The sequence below is a fragment of the Myripristis murdjan genome, chromosome 9 (genome assembly GCF_902150065.1).
Source record: "Myripristis murdjan chromosome 9, fMyrMur1.1, whole genome shotgun sequence".
NCBI classification, from domain to species: Eukaryota; Metazoa; Chordata; class Actinopteri; order Holocentriformes; family Holocentridae; genus Myripristis; species Myripristis murdjan.
Genome location: NC_043988.1, coordinates 21736739 through 21759238, shown reverse-complemented (window position 1 = coordinate 21759238; position 22500 = coordinate 21736739). Strand labels below are relative to the sequence as shown.

General features: G+C 41.8%; 1 protein-coding gene across 1 annotated transcript in view; it reads right to left on the bottom strand.

Annotated features, from left to right (window-relative positions):
- Positions 1-22500, bottom strand: part of grid2 (glutamate receptor, ionotropic, delta 2) — a 607933-nt gene that overhangs the window by 65676 nt on the left and 519757 nt on the right. The window contains exons 12-13 of the mRNA XM_030061028.1: positions 20391-20529; positions 12837-13032 (exon numbers count right to left, since the gene is read on the bottom strand). Coding sequence (XP_029916888.1) covers positions 12837-13032; positions 20391-20529 — 335 coding nt within the window. The remainder of the gene's footprint in view (positions 1-12836; positions 13033-20390; positions 20530-22500) is intronic.

Here is a 22500-nt window from a genome sequence, read left to right as displayed (position 1 = left end):
TGTAAGTGATACAATGTGAGAGTCTTGGGTGCCTCTGTTGATTGGTATGACCTTATCAGCGGCATGGGTCACTTCCATTTCAGTATGGCAGAATAATGTAATAAATTTGAAATTCAAATCCATGATAAGGGTATTTTTTGGAGGAAGGGTATCACAAATCACAGCAAAAATGCAAAATGCAAATGCTTTAGTTGAGGTAAAGGTCCTCTATAAAATCCATACATGTACATATGCATGAGTCATTTAATGCCACACACACCAATTTCTTCCCACCTACCTGCCCAGCTTTTTTCAGTTTTTTTTTTTTTTTTTTCCAGATATGGGTAGAATTCACATTCAGTATCTTTATTTTGCCAGAAGCAGAGTATTCATTGTCCTGCTGATGTTTTAAAGTTGCTCAGTTCAGGGTTAGGTTGAGAGCATTACTATTATATTGACACAGCATTTGCCTGTCTAAGCCTTGTGTGCCTTTGTGGAAGTAAAAGACCTTTGCCATGCCAGTTCTAGCCTTGAATTAAGTTAATGTTGCAGTAAATGTTTAAGTCTGTTTTTTTTGTGTGTGTGTGTGTGTTTTTAGGAGCTGCTATGAAAATGAGGCCCAGGAGTGATGATAATACATAGTGTGCAAGGGCATTTGGGAAAAGAACCATTTTCTAAAGTAGAACCATTCCATAGTGTGCCAGAAAGCCATATACAGAGAAAAAATCACTCAAACTCACCATCCACTCAGCTCTAAAATCACTCAGCAGTCACCAGAGACCCTCGAGGCCTGATAGAGAGTGGCTGTCATTCATGCTCACCTTACATCAAGAGAATCAGGTGTGCATGTGTGTTTGTACTTACTTGTGCAGGAGACTTGCTTGTTAGAGCCTACATGTGCATGCATGTGTGTGTGTGCATGAATGATTGCTCGGACTGAAAAGCTACACAATGAAAAATGTTCCTTTAAGTCTTCTATGAATGATATTTGGAGAATGGACCTGACTTGACTTTTCAATCTCCTTTGCTGATGTTGAAGTCTCTGTGAAACTTCAAGGTGCTGGTCTGATCTGAAATGAGGTCCAGATCAGAATCTGGAGGCCTGCAGGTCTGTGGCCCTTAAGCACTTTCTTGAAGCACTAAAGTATTTCAGAATATTCTGAAATTTATTTTAGAAAGTTCTTCTTCTTCTTATTATTATTATTATTAATAGCTGTGGAAAATCTATACAAGGACCCATTAGTCCAACTGGGGGATTTCAACGCACATGTGGGCAACGATGGAGACACCTGGAGGGGCGTGATTGGGAGGAACAGCCTCCCTGATCTGGACCTGAACGGTTGTTTGTTATTGCACTTCTGTGGTAGTCATGAATTGTCTGTAACGAACACCATGTTCAAACATAGGGATGCTGATAAGTGTACTTGGTACCAGAGCACCCTCAGCCAAAGGTCAATGATTGATTGAGTAATCGTATCATCTGACCTGCGGCCATATGTTCTGGACACTTGGGTGAAGAGAGGGGCAGAGCTGTCAGCTGATCACCATCTGGTGGTGAGTTGGGTTCGATGGCAGGGGAAGCCTTTGGACAGACCTGGCAAGCCCAAACGTATAGTGAGGGTGAACTGGGAACGTCTGGAGGAGGCCTCGGTTAGAGAAAACTTCAACTGCCACCTCCAGCGGGGCTTCTCCCTCATCCCTGTGGAGGCTGGGGGTATTGAACCAGAGTGGGCAATGTTCAAAGCTTCCATTGCTGAAGCTGCAGTTGTGACCTGTGGTCTGTGAAGGTCTTAGGTGCCTCAAGGGGCAGTAACCTTCGAACATCGTGGTGGACACCGGTGGTCAGGGAAGCCATCCAACTGAAAAAGGAGGCCTTCCGGGATATGTTATCCCAGGGGACTCCCAAGGCAGTTACAAGGTACCAACAGGCCAGAAGGGTGGCAGCCTCAGCTGTGGTGGAGGCAAAGCAGCGGGTGTGGGAGAGGTTCGGAGAAGACATGGAGAAGGACTTTCAGTTGGCACCAAAGTGCTTCTGGAAAACCACCCGGCACCTCAGGAGGGGGAAGCGGGGGACCATCCAGGCTGTATGCAGCAGGGATGGGACGCAGTTGACCTCAACTGAGGGTGTCATCGGGTGGTGGAAGGAGCACTTTGAAGAACTCCTCAACCCAACTAACTCGCCCTCTAGGGTAGAGGCAGAGCTGGAGGATGATGGGGGATCAATGTCAATCTCTAGGGAGGAAGTCACTGAGGTAGTTAAACAACTCTGCAGTGGCAAGGCCCCGGGGATTGATGAGATCTGTCCAGAAATGCTGAAGGCTCTGGGTGTTGAGGGGCTGTCGTGGATGACACACCTCTTCAACATTGCGTGGAAGGTTGGGGCAGTGCTGAAGGAGTGGCGGACCGGGGTGGTGATTCCCCTGTTTAAAAAGGGGGACCAGAGGGTGTGTGCCAATTATAGAAGCATCACACTCCTCAGCCTCCCGGGGAAAGTTTACTCTAAGGTGCTGGAGAGGAGGGTTCGACCGATAGTCAAACCTCAGATTGAAGAGGAACAATGCGGTTTCCGCATTGTTCCAGGTTCCCCGGGATATTTTGTGGGAGGTGCTGCAGGAGTATGGGTTGAGGGGGGCACTCCTTGGGGCCATCCAATCCCTGTATGTCCAAAGCGAGAGCTGTGTCCGGATCCTTGGCAGTAAGTCGGACCCGTTTCCTGTTGGGTTGCGGATACAAGCGGCCGAAATGGGTTTTCTCAGGAGGGTGGCTGGTGTCTCCCTTAGGGATAAGGTGAGAAGTTCAGTCATCCGTGAGAGACTCGGAGTAGAACCACTGCTCCTTTGCGTGGAAAGGAGCCAGATGAGGTGGTTCGGGCATCTGGTAAGGATGCCACCAGGGTGACTCCCGAGGGAGGTATTCCTGGCACGTCCAGCTGGGAGGAGGCCACGGGGCAGGCCTAGGACCAGGTGGAGAGATTATATCTCCACACTGGCCTGGGAGCGCCTCGGGATCCCCCAGTCAGAGCTGGTTGATGTTGCTGGGGAAAGGGAAGTTTGGGGTCCCCTGCTGAAACTGCTTTCTCCGCGACCCGATTCTGGATAAGCGGTTGAAGATGAGATATACAAGTTCCCAATATAATGTTCACATAAATAAATTACCCTCACCTGAGGAAAGCTCACTATATTTATGAGGAGAGGGGGTGAGGGCTACATTTCACTTAACACACAGGGGGTACTGTTGTACGGTGCTGAAACAATTATAGCAATCAATAGATATGGATAGCTTCTGGTGCTGAAAATGTCAGTCTAATAACAGACATACGCAAAGGTGAGGAAAACAACACCAGTTCACAGGTTGTAACATTTTAATTAGTGTGCTTCACATGGTAGCTTTAGTGCCATGTTGACTTGCAGAACAGGACCAAAAAATAAGCAAATACTCTTGAAAATATGATCAGCATCCAACACTGTAGTATGGACACCTAATGTAGCCTGTAGTGTAGCCCTCCACCAAAAACACACAGAGACAAACATACAGAAGAAATTTAACCCTTTCAGTGCCATAGCCTGCACAACATAGGCCAAATAATATTGTCTTCTTGCATTTGTGAATCTGACTGATACTGTATTAGTAAATCTAGGCATTGTTATAGGCTGCAGTCAATTTGAAAGTGTAGGGGTAGAGCATAGGCATGTCTGGAGTTATCTGCTGTATGTGAAACAGAGGAGGAGTGGGCTTTTTATGGTGTATATATTCTAGCCTGCCATCTAATAACTTGGCCCAGTACCAAACGTACTTTCAGACCCATGCCTTAATCAATGGACACATCATTAAAGGCTGGTAATGATATCCCTATACACACTTTTACGTGGGTAGTGTATGTATAAAACCCGGGAATGATTTCCCTATACACACTTTTACATGGGTACTGTATGCATAATATGCAAAACAAAGCAGACACATATACTGTGACAGATTCTGGCTGCTGTACACCTGGTTGGATGGGTTTGTTAGAGCTGTTGGTTGATCAGTCATTAGTTGTTGAACAGATGCTAATGTATTTTTGTAAAAATTCAGTTGCTAATGTTAGGACAGTTGGTTTCCATTCATTCTACTACAATATGAAAATGAACATTCAGAGATTTCAGACTTTCTTCACACCTGTATTCCATCACTGCAGTAAGGTCATCCACATTAGTTTTCCTAAAAGCAGCAGCAATGTGGTGTTTTGATGATGTGAAATTATAAGGTGGGTGTTTCAACCACAAATCCAAATCTGAAAAACAATGGATTTGATTATATGTTTGATTTTGTACCCTCGCAGGATTTGCAGAAAGGTTTATTGCAGTATAAAATGTGGGTAAATTGTAGTAAATGGGTTAAAAACTCAATGTCACTGGCATGATCCTTTAAGATACCTGGTTGAGGGAGCCAGAAAGCTGAGATTACATTCCAATAAAATATTTCTTAATTGGGTTTGTCATCACCTTGGTTATTTTGTGGATCTGTAAAGAATCTGTCATCAGTTTGCAAATCACCTGTGCAGTGCAAAGTACTGTCATATTTTACTGTCAGTAAAATATTTTTTATGAGGTATGTTTAAGACTTCATATTATTAACACATCACATTAAGGTCTATGGCAGTGATTTTCCAAGTAGAGTTCTAAGACTAACCCCAGAGGTTCTAAGTAATTGATGGTTTATCTCACTCTTACTTGTTTTACAGCTCAACACAGCAGCCAAATGGTTAGCTACTAAAGGGGCTTCAACTACAGACCTATCTGCTGCTAAAAACAGACTAGGGAAAAAAACAATGCTGTTTTTCCCTTCATGTGGCCATCTGAGATCAAGGGCTCCAGCTGAGTAACACATCACCTTACAATGAGAAACCACAATGGCAAACAGTGACATATGGCAGTCCTCCACTTTGATATCATGTGTGACACCAAGTTAATGAGATATCAACCCTGAGAAGCAACACCTGTACTTTATTGAACGCTTTGATCATTGACTGAAAAGACAGCGACAGGTATATTAGCCTGTGACAATATCTAGCTCCAGAGCATAAGTGATGTGTGTATGCGTATGCGTGTGCGTGTGCGTATACGTGTATATGTGTTTGTGGATGCATGTGGGTGTGCACGTGTGAATGTGTAAATAATGTATATAAATATGCATTGCACATGTGCTTTAGTGCGTTCACATGCCTGTGAATGCATGTGGGTGTGTTTGCATGTCTTCGTGCCTGCATATGAATGTGTGTGCATGTGCGCATGTGCGTGCATGTGAGTGATAAAAGAGACAGTTCAGACACTGACCCATTCTGACATATAATATTATTCTGCTGGAGGGGATCAAAATCTGAAGAGGGAGAAAATCTATAGACAGAGACAACGGTGGCAGGGAGGAGTAAGAGGTTTATTTTCAAAGAGAGAGGACTATAAAGAAAGACAGAGATGTTTAGGTTGGACAGAGTGAGTGAGTGAGTGAGAGAGAGAGAGAGAGAGAGAGAGAGAGAGTGAGTGAGTGAGTGAGTGAGAGAGAGAGAGAGAGAGTGAGAGAGAGAGAGAGAGAGAGAGAGAGAGAGAGAGAGAGAGGGAAACATATCAAGCTTTCCACCTCTTAGGAATCAAATATGGCGCATGGACTAGACTGAAGATGACAAACACATCCAAATATATCAGATGAAGAACAAAAGATGTCTGAGTCTGACTGACTCACTGGGTCCTGTAATAACATCATGGCCTTCCAAATAGCCCTAAGCTTGGAAATGCTTTTCCAGGTACTCCTCACTGACTTTCAACTATACATGTCAGGAGGAATCATAAACGTTTAGTAAAAGATAATAAAAATCAATCTTCAAAATGTCTTCTTTGATGGTTTATTGCTTCAATCTACCAGTCACTGAGAAATCTCCACTGAACTCAGTGAAGCAAATTTTTGGTGGATTTTTCTTTTCTTTCAGCTTTTTTGAGTAATTTTTGCATGATGTGAATTTTCTGTCACCAAAGAATAGTAGAGAGTAGAGAGTTACTGCTAATGTGACAATTGTCTGGTGAGGTAAGAGAAGATTATCACAATTTTTCTGCAAAAGGAAATTAATTTAAGCCACAGTGTAAACTATTAAAGGTACTGGAGAATCCAGGCAGTGCATGCAAAGAAAAAAGTCTATGACTACTGTGCAAATGTAAAAGGCTTAATTTACTTTGTTCAGGAATCAAATTAAATTAAATTAGATCCGCTATGAATGAAAGCACATGGAGGTTTGTTTGAGTTACCAAAAATGGTAATGGTGTCAGCGAACACAAGTAGCACACTAGCTACATGGATCAGGGAGGAAATGGCAGCATTGTGTCAACACAGCGAGGAGAGGGGGAGAGACAATGCTAAACCACTAGAGTGCAGCCTGTAGCCTTCAACACAGTGTGAATGAGAGAGTGGGAGAGACAAACTGGTTGAGAGAAACAGACACAGAGGGGGACAGAAAGAGAGAAGGAAAAGGGAGAACGAAAAAGAGAGAGAGGGTAGAGTCAGGGGGATGGAGTAGGGATAGAAAAAAGCATAACAGTCAGTTTGGGCCAGTGAGTGGCATGGGGAGAGAGAGCTGGAGAGAGAGAGAGAGAGGCAAAAACAGACACAGACACTGTAAGAGTACAAGTGCAATAAAAGGAGACAGTGGGAAAGAGTGAAAGTAGATATAATACGGAGGGGCAGGTCTCTGTCATCGCACGGTGTTTGGTGGCACTCTGGAGGCATCACCTCTGCCATGAAGGATCTATTAAAGGGAATCAGGCCCTCTCTCTATACTCCAAGTGTCCAGGCCATGCATCTATACCCTGTTACTGCCCTGCCATCAGTCTGCAGCAACCCAAGCAAATCACTTTGAAATGCAACTCATTTGCTCATCATAGAAACTTCATTCCCAATCGTTTCCTTAAATAAAAATCCACATTAACAAACTAAAAACTGTTTAATTATAGCTGAACACGGGCAGCTGGCCCTTTTGTGTTCACTGGAGAGAGAAAAGAAATACATTTTTTAGTATTCACTCAGAATCAGGATTAGACTTATTTGTCAGCCTGATTTATCAGTTTACCAACACAGTCTGATGTTTGTTTTTTTTTAGACAGTTATTGTTTTGCTTGTTTTCTTATGGTTTTAATAGTGTTTGACATTGTTTATTCAGCCTCCTTGTTCATTTTTTTATTTTAACATTTGATTATTGTTAATTTGTTTGCATTGTAATTTTCAATTTCAAAGATATTGTGTACCTGAACAAAAAACTGGCAGTTTCAGCAAAAAAAAAAAGAAAGAAAGAAAGAAAGAAAGAAAATCACCAGTGATGGTAAAAAAAAAAAAAAAAAAAAAAAAAAAAAACAGAAATATTTGTAAGTCAGTCAATAAACCATTTGCAAAGTAGCTTGCCTTCAAAAGCCATAGCGCATACAACAGAATGCAATGGAGCCAGAAGGCAGTTTGTGTTTTGATTAAGAGGTGCAATTCTCACTTTTTCATGACTGGAAGAACTCTTGCTCTGTTTTGTTATCGCTCTCTCCACTGACACACCAGTATAACTCACAGCTGAAGGGAACATATACAGGAGTGTTCTCGGGGGTTTGTCAAAAGACAAACCCCAGGAGATTTAATAATTCACCGACTGAAGTAGAAGTAGTTGAGGAAGGTTGAGGGAAAATGGGTACATGAGAATTATAGTATTTTATCACAAATGAACTTCTGGAGAGCAATTAAAGTCACAGACTTATTTTATATTAGAGTGTGAGAGCATCTGAAGATGGATTTCTCCCTCTAAAAAATGTCAATAACCTTCTCAAGTTGAATATTTTGTGAAAATTAAAACAAACAAACAAAAAACTCATGAATCCATCCATTCATCCAACTATGGATTTTTCTTGAGACTAGGGGCTCTAGTTTCGCAGACCTGGCGAGGCGGGGGTGCAGTGCAGCTGCGCTTCGCCAACTGGGTGTGGCCAGGTGGATTTTGCAAGTTTGGCATGCCGTGCGCCTTGGTGCAAGTACTTCGCCATTCCTCCTACCAGCATAAGGGAGAAGAGAAGGCGTGGAGTGGGTTTGACACAGCCGATTCACTTTAAACCAATCAAATGAGCCCCTGTCCTCGCCTTTAAAACACGCTGCGCGAAGGCGTAATGAAAGTTTACACAACTGACATGGAGGTCTACTGCCGCAGGCGGAGCGGAGCCGGTGTAGTGGAAGTTTGGCTGACCAGTGCGCAGTGCGCACACGTCACCAAAACCTCACAGGCAGGCTTCCGGAATGTCAGGCACATTAACAATGCCATAAATACTGACAAAAAACACTATTCAATGCTACTATTGCAATCAGCACATACATTTATCTCCATATCAACTGTCCCGTCACAACTGATGTCAGATCAAAGACTGGCACCGTTTGTGCTGATTGTGAGGTTTTGGGGACGTGTACGCACTGCGCGCTGGTCAGCCAAACTTCCACTACGCCAGCTGCGCTCCACCTTGTGTTGAAAGTAGACGTGGTTTCAGATGGCGAGCTTTGGGCGCACCTCGCAAAGCATTTTGGCACGAAACTGTCACTACGCCAAGCTGAATCTGTCGACACTTCCCCCTGCTGCGCTGCCACTCCCATCTTGGCGCACCTCGGTCTGCGAAACTAGCAAACTGTGCGCGCCTCGGGTTGCCCTTGTCGAAACTAGCTCCGCGTGGGGTTCGCCTCACTGCATCACCCTGCGCTGCGCCGGGAAACTAGAGCCCTAGAGCTCACCCCTTCCATCTTGCCGTCCTTATGTGCAGCTTTTCTGGACTTGGAAAAGTAATACAGCAATTACAGATTCTTTACAATTCCACAACATATCCATAGTGATGACATATAAGCCCAATCAAGAAATATTTTAGGAAAATGTAATCTCAGCTTCCATGCTCCCTCAACCAGAATCACACAGTACCAGTGACTTTGAGTGTTTGGCCCATTTACCACAGTTTACCCACATTTTACACTGCAACAAGTCATTCAAATCAAAATCATGTGGGGCTGCTAAAGATTTCACAACATATAATCAAATCCATGGATTTGATTATATGTTGTGAACCAAAAAAAATCGATGCATTGATTTTTTTGGCTAAAACACCAACCTTATGGTTTCAAGTACTCAAAACAAGACAGCGCTGCTGCTTTTAGGAAAACTGATGTGGAAGATTTTACTTTATGGTCCCTTTATTTCCTATGTAAAACAGTAGTTTGAAGGTATTTCACAGGTAACATTAGCAGCTGAACTGTTACAAATATACATTAACATCTGCTCCACAACTGATGAGATGCAATGTGTTGTCCTACGGTTTAAAACAGTTTAGCTATGTATGCCACTATACACCACTGTGTTGTAGCAGTTGAAGCACACTAATTGTGACAAAGTATCCAGAAGAATCTTAACACTTACAATAATGGCCAGACAGGCTATTATTAGAGACAGGCCATTAGCCACAGACAGTCCACACACTTTGAATGACTTTCTGATCATATCCTCATCCAGCTGGACCCAGACTGTGGCCACCCAGGCCACTATAGCAGACAGTGAGCTCATGCTTTCAAGTTTCCCCCAGCAGTGGACTTCCTGTCAGCATGCCCAGGCATCCACTGATCACAAGTATCACGCAGACTCTGCTGCTTAAATAGCTGGCTCCTCATGGCTCTGGTGGCCTTCGCTGTATTTAGTGCTTTGTGGTTATGTTATAACCACCTTTAAGCTCCTGTTTAGTGGCTGTGCTGATATGGAATCTCAGGCCAGGAGTCGCAGGGTGAAAATGATTTGTCTCATCACTCACAGTAGCCAATCTGTGGTGATGGTAATATTTATGTAGCTGCTTGCAGATGTGGCCACCATGGCCCTGGGATAAAGGGATCGTTGCTTTCAGTTTGCAAACAGCTTCTTTGAAGACAACGTATAGCACTTGAATATGCTCTTTGTGCTCTTATATAAAAGCCAGACGGAGAAACCATATCAAGCCACACTACCCCCTTAGGATTAGACAGACTGTGGAAGAGAATGTGCTATATCCTGGTGACAGTGATTTGAATCTGTAAAGCAAAACTTAGGAATATGATAACTGATAAACAAATTTTCAGAATACATTTTGTTTGTTTTGTTTCAGTTAACTGGCTAATTTACTAATCTTGCTTTGTGGAAAACCCCACCAGTTGGTCAAACCTTTGTGTGTCGATGGTTTGAGTTGGCAGTTGCGAGGGAAAACAAACAGGAGTGCCCAGGAGTTTCTGAGCTCTTGTTCCATGCTTGCACACACTCATTGCTCAGATTAGCAATAAAATGCTGACTTATTCATGATGGTGGATACACTAATTACGTATTCATGCTCATTAAACACCTCTGCCAACAACTAACATGTGCATGTGCACGTTAATGCCTGCATGCTTACTGTTGTGTGCTTCATTTATCTCTTAATTTTAAAAACAACACACACCACTTTAATCGTTGCTCCCAACACTTCTGATGCTTCTGTAGTCTGGCTCCTATTCAAGTCTGATGCTAATATATTCTAAAAGGAGGAGGGATAAAGTGAGACCCTCACTGGGAAGGAGAAGGGCAATGCATACATAAAGTGTAGTGCGTGCAAATGAGATGCAGCAGCCAGGTATTTATGATGCTGGGTAATTATCAAGGGATTTAAGTATTTAACCATGCGCGTGTATCTGTGTATCATTAACATCGTTTAGTGAGATTTATCCCCCATCAACTCAGACAACCCCACAGCGTGAGCTGGATGTCAAAACAGGATTGAGATCGGGCTACACACTCTGATGGCATATGCCATATATATTCCATCCACTATTTATGAAATAGAGCATGAAGCAGGGCTGGAAAATTAGGATTTCTGAAGCTTGACTTATTGACTGATAACATAGTCAATGTTTGATGTCTCATTTGAAGATATACAGTTTGTAGTCTGTAATATATGTATCTGTGATGCTGTCATAGGTTATATGCACCAAGCCGCTTATTCTAAATAAGGTCACGGGGTGCAGGAGCCTATCCCAGTGGGCAGGGAAACACCCTGAACAGGTCGCCAGTCCATCGCAGAGCAGACAAACAGTCACACCTAGGGCAAATTTATAATCTCCAATTGACCTGACTTACATGTCTTGTAGTGTAGGAACCAAAGTTGACACAGGGAGAACATGCAAACTGCAGGCAGTAACCACTCTAGCTGGCCTGCCAGGAATAGAACTAGGATTTTTTCACTGTGAAATGACAGCGCTTACCACTGCGCCCCTGTGCTCCCCTGATCAATGTAACACAAACATCTTGTAATGCAAATATCACACTCTCACAAGTGAATGTGGAAAGTTCTATTACACATCCCTACTGTAAAACAGACATATGACATCAGTGATTTTGATATAGGCTGGCTGTCCCTTATCTGTTGTATCCAATGAATATGTTTTTATATACCCTAGGGGAAAAAAGACAAGAAAACATTGTTGTGTATTACGATAGTGTGTAGTTATATTTATTTATTTATTTTTGTGTTGTTGTTGTTGTACTCTATTGATCCCCCAAAGTGAATCATCTTTTCACTTGCCATTTTCTATAGAAATGTCTGAGTGCAGGGTTTGCTTTGGGACAGCACCACCCCTCGAGGGATTTCTTGAGGACACATTACCAACTCACTGTGCAATAATTTCGCTTGTCACCGTATACCATCTACTATAGTGTCATCCTGTACAATCTACTAAGAGTTAATGGCAATAAGAAAAGGAGCAATTCATATGTAAGAATGCCAATTTTATCTCTTTAATACCATCCACAGAGAAAGAGAAAGAGGTATAAAACTGAAGTTTAGTATGACTTGAAGAATGTATTTAGATTGTTCAAATTTTGATAGTGATGAAGGCTGACTGTGCTTTGGTAATAGGTCTTTTTATGATACAATATTAAAACGTAAGACTCAACACATAAAGACTTCATGAATGGTAAAGAATGATGAATTTGAGCTTAATCTTCACGCAAGTTAAATACCATCTATCAGGAAATGTCTTGTACATTATCCTGTACAAGTGTACTCATAGTGCTTCCATGTTGGACATAATCCATCAAATCCAAGGACAGTCTTGCAATTTTCCCATCTCAGTAATACTGTGCGTAATGGCAAATGAATGGCCAGTAATTCAAGTGCATCATCAGTTTTGTGAATGAGGAAATAAATAATATTTTTCTCCCAATATCACTGTCCTTTGAAAATGAGATGTCCATCAATAGAAAACTGCAATATCTGCTGTATATCTCTACAAAATGACTGCAGGCTCATGATGGATTATAAAACTTTTTTCAGTGAAACAGCAAAATGACATGTAATAAACTGATCATATTACAGTGATGAAAACCAATGTGCTGTACATATGACATGTAGTTGAGAACGAAGTTTAAGAACACAACTTTATTGTGTACTTAAATGCTGCTGTCCTTAATAATTTAACATGTCAGGTGTCTTGATTTTCTGATACTGTTGCAACATAAGAAAATCTTAACAGCAAGTTTTCTATTGTGCGTTTGAAGACTCTAGATTTTATGTCATTCTGTCCTCCAAGTTGATTTCAAAATAAAGCCAAATTGTTTGTCTACCTAAAACTGGAAAGAACAAATGTTGAGTTGAATGTGATTGCTCTGCACTGAAAAGGGAATAATGACAGTGATGTTGCCACCAACTTGCACCTGGCTCCCTGTTTTTCATTACTTATCAGAGCAGACCTCCAGGTTTGGTTTTGGTGAGTTTCCATATCAACAGATGGCTTTTCAACAGCCAAAAAATTAAAAAAAGGAAAATATCAAGTCCTACCTTTCGAATGCCTTCCTTTGACTCCTCAACATTGTTGTCTGCGCCTCCAGTGCGGTTAATCATCCGCCACATCTGGGAGTACATGGGGTCTCTCTCAAAGGGGTTCATGGCCTTTGAGCGCACCTGATCATACACCGCAGAGTCCAGCACTGTACCATAGGGCAACTCTGTCTGCTTGGATAAGTCCTGGAGAGACCTAGAGAGAAGAAGAGAGTGAGGAGGGTCAGTATTCATGCAGATTTAAGAGTATGTTACATAAGGGAACAAACTAAGACATAATTAAGGGTATGCTTCACTTAGGGCATTGCAGTTCACAGTAATAGTAATGATCCCATTAATAATGTAAAACCTTATGAATTGTCCTTGCTCAAGTACACTTCATAGGGGCTTGGATGTGCTTCCTCTGGGTGATGGCTGCCCTGCTCACTGCACCACCTTGCAGACTAGAGTCTGTACTTTCACCTTCTTAGAGGCCCCATCCAGAGTAGCACGACTTCTACAGCTAATACTAAGACAGACACTACTGTTGTCAGCTACTTCTACTTGTCCCTCCTGACTTTACTGCTTAATCACATTGTGATTCTTAACAACAGCGACAACTACTGTCCCACTATTGGGTCTTGCTGAAAATAGGTAGCGACAACCAGGTTTGACTCTATGTAGTGTGTGTGTACAAACTTGGACACTAGTAGTAAATGTACAGTGACGGAACTGTGCAGTGTTCCCTGAATTCCATCAATTAACAGGTCTGGGAGCAGCCAAGATGGTATACTCAATTGGAGAAAAAAAAAAAAAAAAATTTCTCTGGAATTGAACACAGATACACCAAACCTGTATGGCTGCCTCCATGTTTGTTGACAATGGAGATCAAGTTTGCATTCATAATATTTGAAGTGTGAAATCTTTGCTCAGCAAATATCATGTCAGAGCATATATAATGTCAGGGCTAAAAACACAGGGAGGCATCCTATTATTCTCAGTCTCTTAATTGTGAATGTGTATGTGGACACAGAACGTGAGCGACTCCAATTAATAACTTTGATTGTTGAACCCCAAAATGCTGAGGTGATCATGGCCAAGGTACAGGAAGTTAGACATAAACTAACAATATTTGTATCAAAATAAAACAGAGAAGATATTTTTGCAATTGATATATATTTAATATGATAAAATGAATACATTAAAAAAAGTTTTGACAATCAAGCTGGAATGCTGAGCTAATAAGCAGGCTTATATAGCTGCACTCTGGATATTCAACTTTTGTACCACTAAAAAGAAAGCTAACAAAGAAGCAGAATTAAAAAGGCACAAGTCAGTTTGGCTTGTAATTTGTCTTTCCCTCTTTCTCTCCCTCTCGCTCTCTGACTGTCTCTCACTCATAACACTGCCACCTCTGGGGGAATATACAAGCTATTGTTAATTACAATGCAATGGTGCTTCGGCTGCCTCTCAAAAGGTTTGGCCACTGAGAAATGTAATGGAGAACAATTACAGGAACTAATTACTGTTGGGTTGTCAAATGGCAACAAACACGCCACACATAGATTTGAAAGAAACACATTTGTGAGAGGAAAAATGTGTGTAAACACCAAAATGCACAACATCTATACGGTATCCCTCCTGATGGAGAACAACAAGTGTACAGAATCTTACCTCATTAATTCAGCTGTGCCATGCACTCACAGAGCAGATTTAACAATGGGTAGCAATGTAAGTAAATATTGTTTGATTCGGTTATTACAAGCCTACATGCTCACGAGACACACACACACACACACACACACTCACACACAGGTAGATACGCACTCAAGTGAACACATCCCCCCACATTTTGTTTTATTGAAGGTCACGGCTCTCGCGGTTCCCCCTCTCCCAAACTGCCGTGCCCTCCTCAACTATCTCAGTGACCCACTTAAAAAAAAAAAAAAATAATAATAAAAAAATAAAAAACTTTGATGATTTTAATGAACTTGGCTGTGAACATGAATCTTTTATTGTCGCCAATTAATCTTTGCCCTTAATAATCTCTCCTCACCACCATTCCCCTGTGTATGTGTACGCCTGTCTTTGACCAGAAGTCCGCTTTGAGAACAGGTTTTACTGTGTGTGTGTGTGTGTGTGTGTGTGTGTTTGCCAGTGCATGCGTGTCTGTGTGTGACAGAGTAGTACTTCAGGTCTGAGGAAGCCTCAAGGTTGAATTTAGAGTAAAGCTATGTCACTGCAATAAATCAAACTTGTGGAAGGCCTGTTTATCAACACAATAAAAAGGCTTTCCACTTTTTCTTGATTTCATTTAAAAGCACCGATGTGAGAGCAAGAGTCTTTGTTTAATGAGGAGACAGCAGAAGAAGATAATCAAATACGATAATACAAGGATTAATGAGATTGAATATGCATCTCCATGTAGCTCCAGTTGATCGAGGCAGAGATCAGCAGGATGCAGAAATGGTTTGATTGGCTTTAAACTGTTTCTCGAGTTGAGGTGAGGTCAAATCTAGGTTAGCTAAATGTGCATCGTTGGCAATTTATAATTTGTAGGACTGCCACAGTGTTGACCTCAGCTCTATCAAGAAACAAAATGCGAAAATGTTTAAAACATGATATCCTACTGGTCCCTGAAATGAGGAATTATACAATGTCTAAGTGTTTTCGATGAGCACGTATCCCTTTTTGCAAATAGTGGGTATCTCATTTGAAATGGAAACTCTTCAGTTAGATTGTCTCTTGCTGGTCCTGAAGCTGCATTTAATGAGGATTTCTAACTCTTTGTAACAAAGACTGGTGCTCACATTTCTTTTTGTAACATGAATGCAAGTGAATTAAGGCAAATTAGCCTTGACTCCTACACTCCAAAAGTAAATTCTGTGCACATTAATGCAATCAATGTTTCCGACAGACAATCACGACTGTAGTCAAAACAGGCATGATGATTTAATGTGATTTTTTTTAAGGTGAAGAAGGTCTACATTGAGAATAGCTAGCCCATCTTATAGGTCAGTCCACCTTAAATTATCCTGGTCACATAGACTAATCCATTGTCGCTTACTTTGGGGCTAACCCCTTTAACCCCTTCAAGAAACTCAGAAACTTAGCACTTAATTTGTTTCTGTAGCCTTTATCCACTGACAAAAAGCTTAAACTGTACACAGACAGCTAAACTGCTAACTTCATGCTCGCTGCGCCAGTTGTCAGCCTAATTCTCTCTGTCACCCCCTCTCTCATTCTGTCAACCGCAAACTCACCACAAACACAACATACACACTGAGCTATCCTTTAAAGGTGCGATGCTACTTCTGTCATGAGAAAAATCGGCTAAAAAAAAAAAAAAAGCCAATCCTCAATAACCAATTTATTCGTCCCATCGTCCAAGCCTAGTGGTCATGTAATTTTACCAGAGAGGAACTCTAATGGAAAACGGCAGAGGGAGAAGAATGGAGGAGAGCAGAGCATTCGCACTCGATTGACGGAGACCTCCCATGTTTACAATAATTGATTCCAATCAAAAACCATTAAATCACTGAACTCCAATCAAAACACTGGCAGCGGTCATTTCTATTTACAGCCATCTTATAGCTCTGCTTTACAGCTACGAGAGTTTGTGTGAGTGTGTGTGTGAGTGTGTGTGTGTGTGTGTGTGTGTGTGTGTGTGTGTGTGTGTGTGTGGGAGCATGTGCTCATTCATGGCGGTGTGCACATAACACGTAATGTACGTGCGTGCTTAATTGCGTTTTTGTGTATGTCTTGTGTAATTGAGTGTGTGTGTGTGTGTGTGTGTGTGTGTGTGTGTGTGCGTGCGTGCGTGTGTGTCTTCCTTCCCTGTGTGTATGCCAGCTCATTTGGCAACCAATTATCTTCCCCCTAAGCAGCTCAATGAGCAAGTAAATGGAGTAAGGAGCAGCTGAATGTATCCTGTGACAAGAGGTAGACGATATCTGTAGTGAGTGTGTATATATGAGTGAATGTGTGTGTGCAAGAGTGACAGAAAGAGAGAGAGAGAGAAAACGAAGACACAAATTCACCAAATTATGTGGAAGACAAAACTGTATTTGTGCTCATGAATGTACACATGCTCATTCTGTGTCTGTGAATCTTAGTTCCTTCATATCTGGTCATTTTTGTTGTGTCTCAAGGCCAAAGGACATAGAGGTTAGTGCTGAAACGCTTTGGGGAAAACAGTTGCTTGACATGCTGCTGCAGTAGAGCCAAATATCTCCTCAGCAAAACAAATAACTGCATAACCTTTAAGGAGAACAGGCACTCAGTGGCTGTGTCGCAGCTGTCTTGTTTGCTGGGATGAACTGTTTACTATGTTACCTCTGGTGCTAAAATAGGTTAATAGACAAATCATTCCACAAGCATTTAAGGAGATTAAAAAAAAAAACAGCAGCTTTTGTTCTTTTAACAGCCAAAAGACAAAAGATGATCCTGGCTGTACAACTGTGTGGGGAAATTAATTAAGGAGAAGCTGGACCTTGATCAGTCCATTAACTTTCTAACAAATGTCTGCTTGAGCGCTGCAGGCAGCTGTGCAACCTTGAGCAACAACAAGCGCTCAGCGTGTGGGCCAAAGCCACAACACCTGGCTGAAGTCTTAATCTGCAACGGGCAGCTCTGCCACAGATAAACAGCTTAAATGTGCAATCATCAACCACTAATACTGCGCAGAAGCTAAACATGCTCTTAGAGAGTAGATGTGTTTTGAGGCTATGAAAGTTTTTCTTATATGGTTGGATTGTTTGTCAGTATTGTAAGAACTGGTGGTCAGTATAAGCGGATTTTCATTTGCTATACTTAAAGGTGCACTATGCAAAATTGCAGAGGGCCAGCTGAAGTGAGGACCATTAATGCTCAGCTGACAAAAAACATGAAATAAGCACGCAACTTGATTATTTGAATCTACATGGTTCTCGTAAACAAATTTTAAATCAATCTTCAACAGTTTTCAACCTTTTAAAGTACACTATGCAAAACTGTAGATTGAAACAAAGTTAAAGTTTGTCAGTTTAAATGTCATCACTGAAATTAACTCCTGGAAATTTTCCATAGTGCACCTCTAAAGGTGCCTTAAATAAAATGTCCCATAGCACAAAATGATAATACTGTATGCAGGGGTTTGATAGGGTTGTTGATAAAGTCTGGGTGAAAGGTCAAATTTCCAGCTATCAAAAACTGAGGGTTGGTACAATGGTATTTTGCATGATTACCTCTTTGTTAGGTGTTTCTGTTGGATCTTTGCTCTAATTATCTTGTTTACCCATCCCGTCCATGCATTACAGGCTACTGTAAACTGTGCCAGAGACCTGCCGATGCTGTTACAATCCCTTTGGGTGATAAAAGTCATGAATCACTTAATGATGCTTTAAAAAGAGCCTGCTTGTCAACTCAAGGCTTTAAATGAGTTTTTGCCAATCTGTGTGAAGTCGCTGTCTTAGTGGACAGTTGAGATGCAACACAGACATGCATGCATGCACACAGACACAGAGGTACACAATCACCCCACACCTGATTGACTTTATTGGCGTTCTTTGGCAGGGCAGAAAATACGACATCTGCTGTGAGAGAGTGGAATTAGAGAGAGGCTTTTTTTTTTATCCTCAAGCACTCTCTCTCTCTTTCCATCCCTCCATCCTGACACCAATTCTTCCACTATCTCTTTTCACTCTGAACAGACACCCTCTCTTTTCTAATTTTTTTTTACCCCAAACAATATTCATCCCTCATCCTCTGCCACCCCGTCACCAAAACACTCTGCCATCCCTACTTCCCCCTCCTTCTCTCCTACTTGTGCCCTTTAGCTCCCTTTTTGCAAAGCTCACCCCTCCCCACCCCTTAATCCATCTCATCTTTTCATCCATGCTCTCCACTTCCAGTCCATTTTACAATGTTCACACTTTTTGTCTGTCTCTTGTGTTGCCACTCTCTGCTGCCATCCCTCACTGTTTTCCTAAAGGATTCACACTGAAATTGAGTGAAAACATCCAAGCGTGAAATAGTCCAGAGAGGGCTCTGAATGCTGACTTGTTATTTCATTTCCAGGATGAAACAAGGGCATTAATACTTAAAAACGCTGTCTGTCTTGACAGCTCACTAAGACACGAAGAGGCGCATTGGTTCCACCCCTGCCTCCTTCACCCAATGTGTTCACTTACTTGCTCTTTTGCTTACTTACTAATTCATTCTTTTAATCATTCATTCATAGATGCATTCACTCACTCATTCACTCACTTGCTCTCTCTAAGTAATATGTAAATCAAGTACTCATCAGATTAGAGTGCATGCTAATCACAAGATCACAGTCAACTGTTCTTTGCTCTGCTACTCTTTCTCTCCATTACTGTTTTGTTATGCATTATGATTACTCTCAATTTTAGTTTGGGTGTGTTCTTAACCACCTCTCACCCCATCACCCATCTTTGAAGCCCCAAGGCCATGTGGCTGCTGCTGTTTAGGTGGTAATTAGGTCATTAATGACCCCAGAAGAGTCAACACATTAAAGATAATACATTAAAATTTATGGAAATCCTTAATCAGCTCAATGGATGTTGAATGAGGCAGCAAACTGAGAGGCACTCATTAATGACAGCTAATGTAAATGAACAATAAAAAAGAGAGAGGAAAGACAGGAGGAAGTGCGGAAAGTGATTCCTTCTGAACATCATTTCCCTAGTAACTGGAGAATGAGAGAGAGAGAGAGAGAGAGGAGAGAGAGAGTGTGAGAGAGAGAGTAAAGGAAAGAAAACAGGGTGATGAGCCGTCTGCCACCGAGAGAAGAAGCAGGGAAAAAGAGAGAGACAGGGAGACAGACTGACAAAAACAAATTAAGAGACAGATAGAGATGAGATTTAGAGAAATAAATGTTGTTTATTCCAAAGCCAAGCACAATTAACTGTGGAACTGCCGGGCATACCGGATGCCTCCACATCCTGATTAGTCCAATGAGAGATGAGAATTTCCTAGTGCCACTGGGAGAGAAGCAGGCAAACATATTATCACAAGGATAGATAAACAAAGGGCACAGAGCTCAGGGAAATTGTGTGTGTGTGTGTGTGTGTGTGTGTGTGTGTGTGTGTGTGTGTGTGTGTGTGTGTGTAGAATCAAAGCAATGGTAGTGGAAAGCTATAGCAGTTGCGTCTACGCACTGTACCCAAACCTAAAAGTTACGTGCAAAATCACTGTCTCTCTCTCTTTCTCCATCTCTGCTCCCCACTTCCTCTCACTCTCTCACCATCTTGCCATCTACCCTATGTTCACTTGAACACCCCTGCAAACACACACACACACACACACACACACACACACACACACACACACACACACACAACACAACAAAAAGGAAGGTGCTATCCCACAGCAGGGTGAATAAGAGAATAGATGAGGGCAAAGGGAAGGAAGTGAGGGAAGGGGAAGACAAGGAGGCAGAGTACTTTAAGATAAGCCTAATAAGTGCTAGCGATACGTAATAACTGAGGATTGCAGTCTAGAGAAAACCTAGCTGCTTAGAAATCAAAGCAGGATTGTGCAGCTGCATGGCTGCTCGCTCTGCGGGGTACGTACTGTATGGAGTTCTCTATGCGCGTGATGGTGAGGAAGGCAGCCAGGTTGGCAGTGTAAGAGGAGATGACAATGAGAGCGAACATCCACCAAACCCCCATCATCATCCTCGTAGCCAGTGTGGTGTAGGGCACCTCTCCACCTGGGAAGACAGACAGAGATAAAGAGGGAGTGAGGGGGAGAAAGAGAGAGCATGTGAGTTTGAAATTGATTAATGAACATCAACACACAAACTTTTTTCTACAGGAAAAAAAAAACAAACAAAAAAACAATGAACTCTATGAGTACAGATAGATAGGGATAGTGTTGATAAGCACATTTTAATGATACTGCAGTAATACCAAATTGTGTTAATTTTGGTCATGATAGTTGTGTTTTTTAATTTTAACATTTCCCAATTGCTGAAAATGGGTAACGACAGGAGAAATGTTAATATTTTTGTGTAAAACTGGCCCACGCAGACTGTCTGCATCTCCCTGAAAATCATAAGGTCAAACTCTCTTCACAATATAAATATTTCAAATCTGTGCTCATTTCTTACAAAAATCTACAGCATTTCGATGAAAACATATGCAATTTTGAAATGCTGGACTAGTAACTGGCAATCACTTTAAAAATGCTTGCCAGACTACCGATGTTCATAACCTCCGCATTACGCTCTAACAGCTCCTTGACCACACTATGGTGAAAAGTGGCTGCTTCATCTTGAAATACAAACCCTCTTTATCCATCTTACTGTAATGAAAAGCTTTTCTGGCCTTGTCCTCTCAGATCTGATTGTGAAACAGTGAAAGTTATCTGCCGTGACTTTCTTCAAGCTGCAAAAGTGACTGCCTCACCCCAGCCCTCAAAACAAAAAAAACAAATCATCTATTTATTTGTGCAGGGACCAGAAAAGAAAGTAGAACACAATTATTCATAGATTTGTGTTCCATTCCTTCTATTCAAACTTACACATAAATGCACACACACATCTGCGCAAACACACACACATGCAAGGTCCCAGACAATCATATATGTACGCACTTTCAGCCTGCACGCGCACACACACACACACACACACACACACACACACACACACACACAGACACACACACACACACACACACACACACACACACACACACACACACACACACACACACAGATGATTGATCTGCAGCCTGTGAGCTCTTCCTTGCTGCCTTTATTGAAGCCTGTTAGAAATTAGCCTCATTCATCCTTGTAGCAGAGGGATCGCTGTTACGTCAACTCAGACCGGCAGACACTCGCCTCGCTTCCAATTCCCCCGGCCAAGACTCAATAATGTATTTGACACCCACGCAATCCCATGCTCCCCTTCTCTCACTCTATCTCTCTCTTTCTATATGTTCACTGTCTTTCTGCCCCGACTCTCTCTCTCTCTCTCTCTCTCTCTCTCTCTCTCTCTCTCTCTCCCTCTCAAGCCTCAGTACCTTATTGCATTCGATTAAATTCAAATTCTCTTTGGGTTTATTTATCTTAGCTAGGAAATATGCGGTTGACATGAGGGTGTGCCAGGAGCATTAAGGCACTATAACGTGTTGTACTGTACTCTGTGTTCTGTTCAAATACTGTTATATACCGTGTGTGTGTGTGTGTGTGTGTGTGTGTGTGTGTGTGTATGTGCTTTTTGTTTGTGTGTTGCACTATTTTCCCATGCCTCTCTGCCTACATGTTTGATATAGACAGACACGACTTTCAACCAGGACTTCTATTTTGCTATATGGTTTGAAAGCTTTATTGTTTATTATTGATTATTATGGCTCTTTGTAGTTGAGGACAACAGGGACCATGAGTATGGAGTTATACTCAGTTCATTTGTCCTTTATTTTTATCACACAGTCTCGTTGGCAAAAAGTCTTGGTGAAGACACAAAAGTGTGCAATAAAATGCGTTAACCAAAACAGGTCAAGTGGACTCATAATGACCTTTTCTCACCCTGTATCTATATCTATATCTACATATACATCTGTATCTCTATCTCTATATCTATATGTATCTACCTGTACCATGTTTTGTGTGTTTCTTCACTTTCTAATATCCAACCTGAATTTTCATTTGGTCCTTCACTTCTGCATTACTACTTAAAATG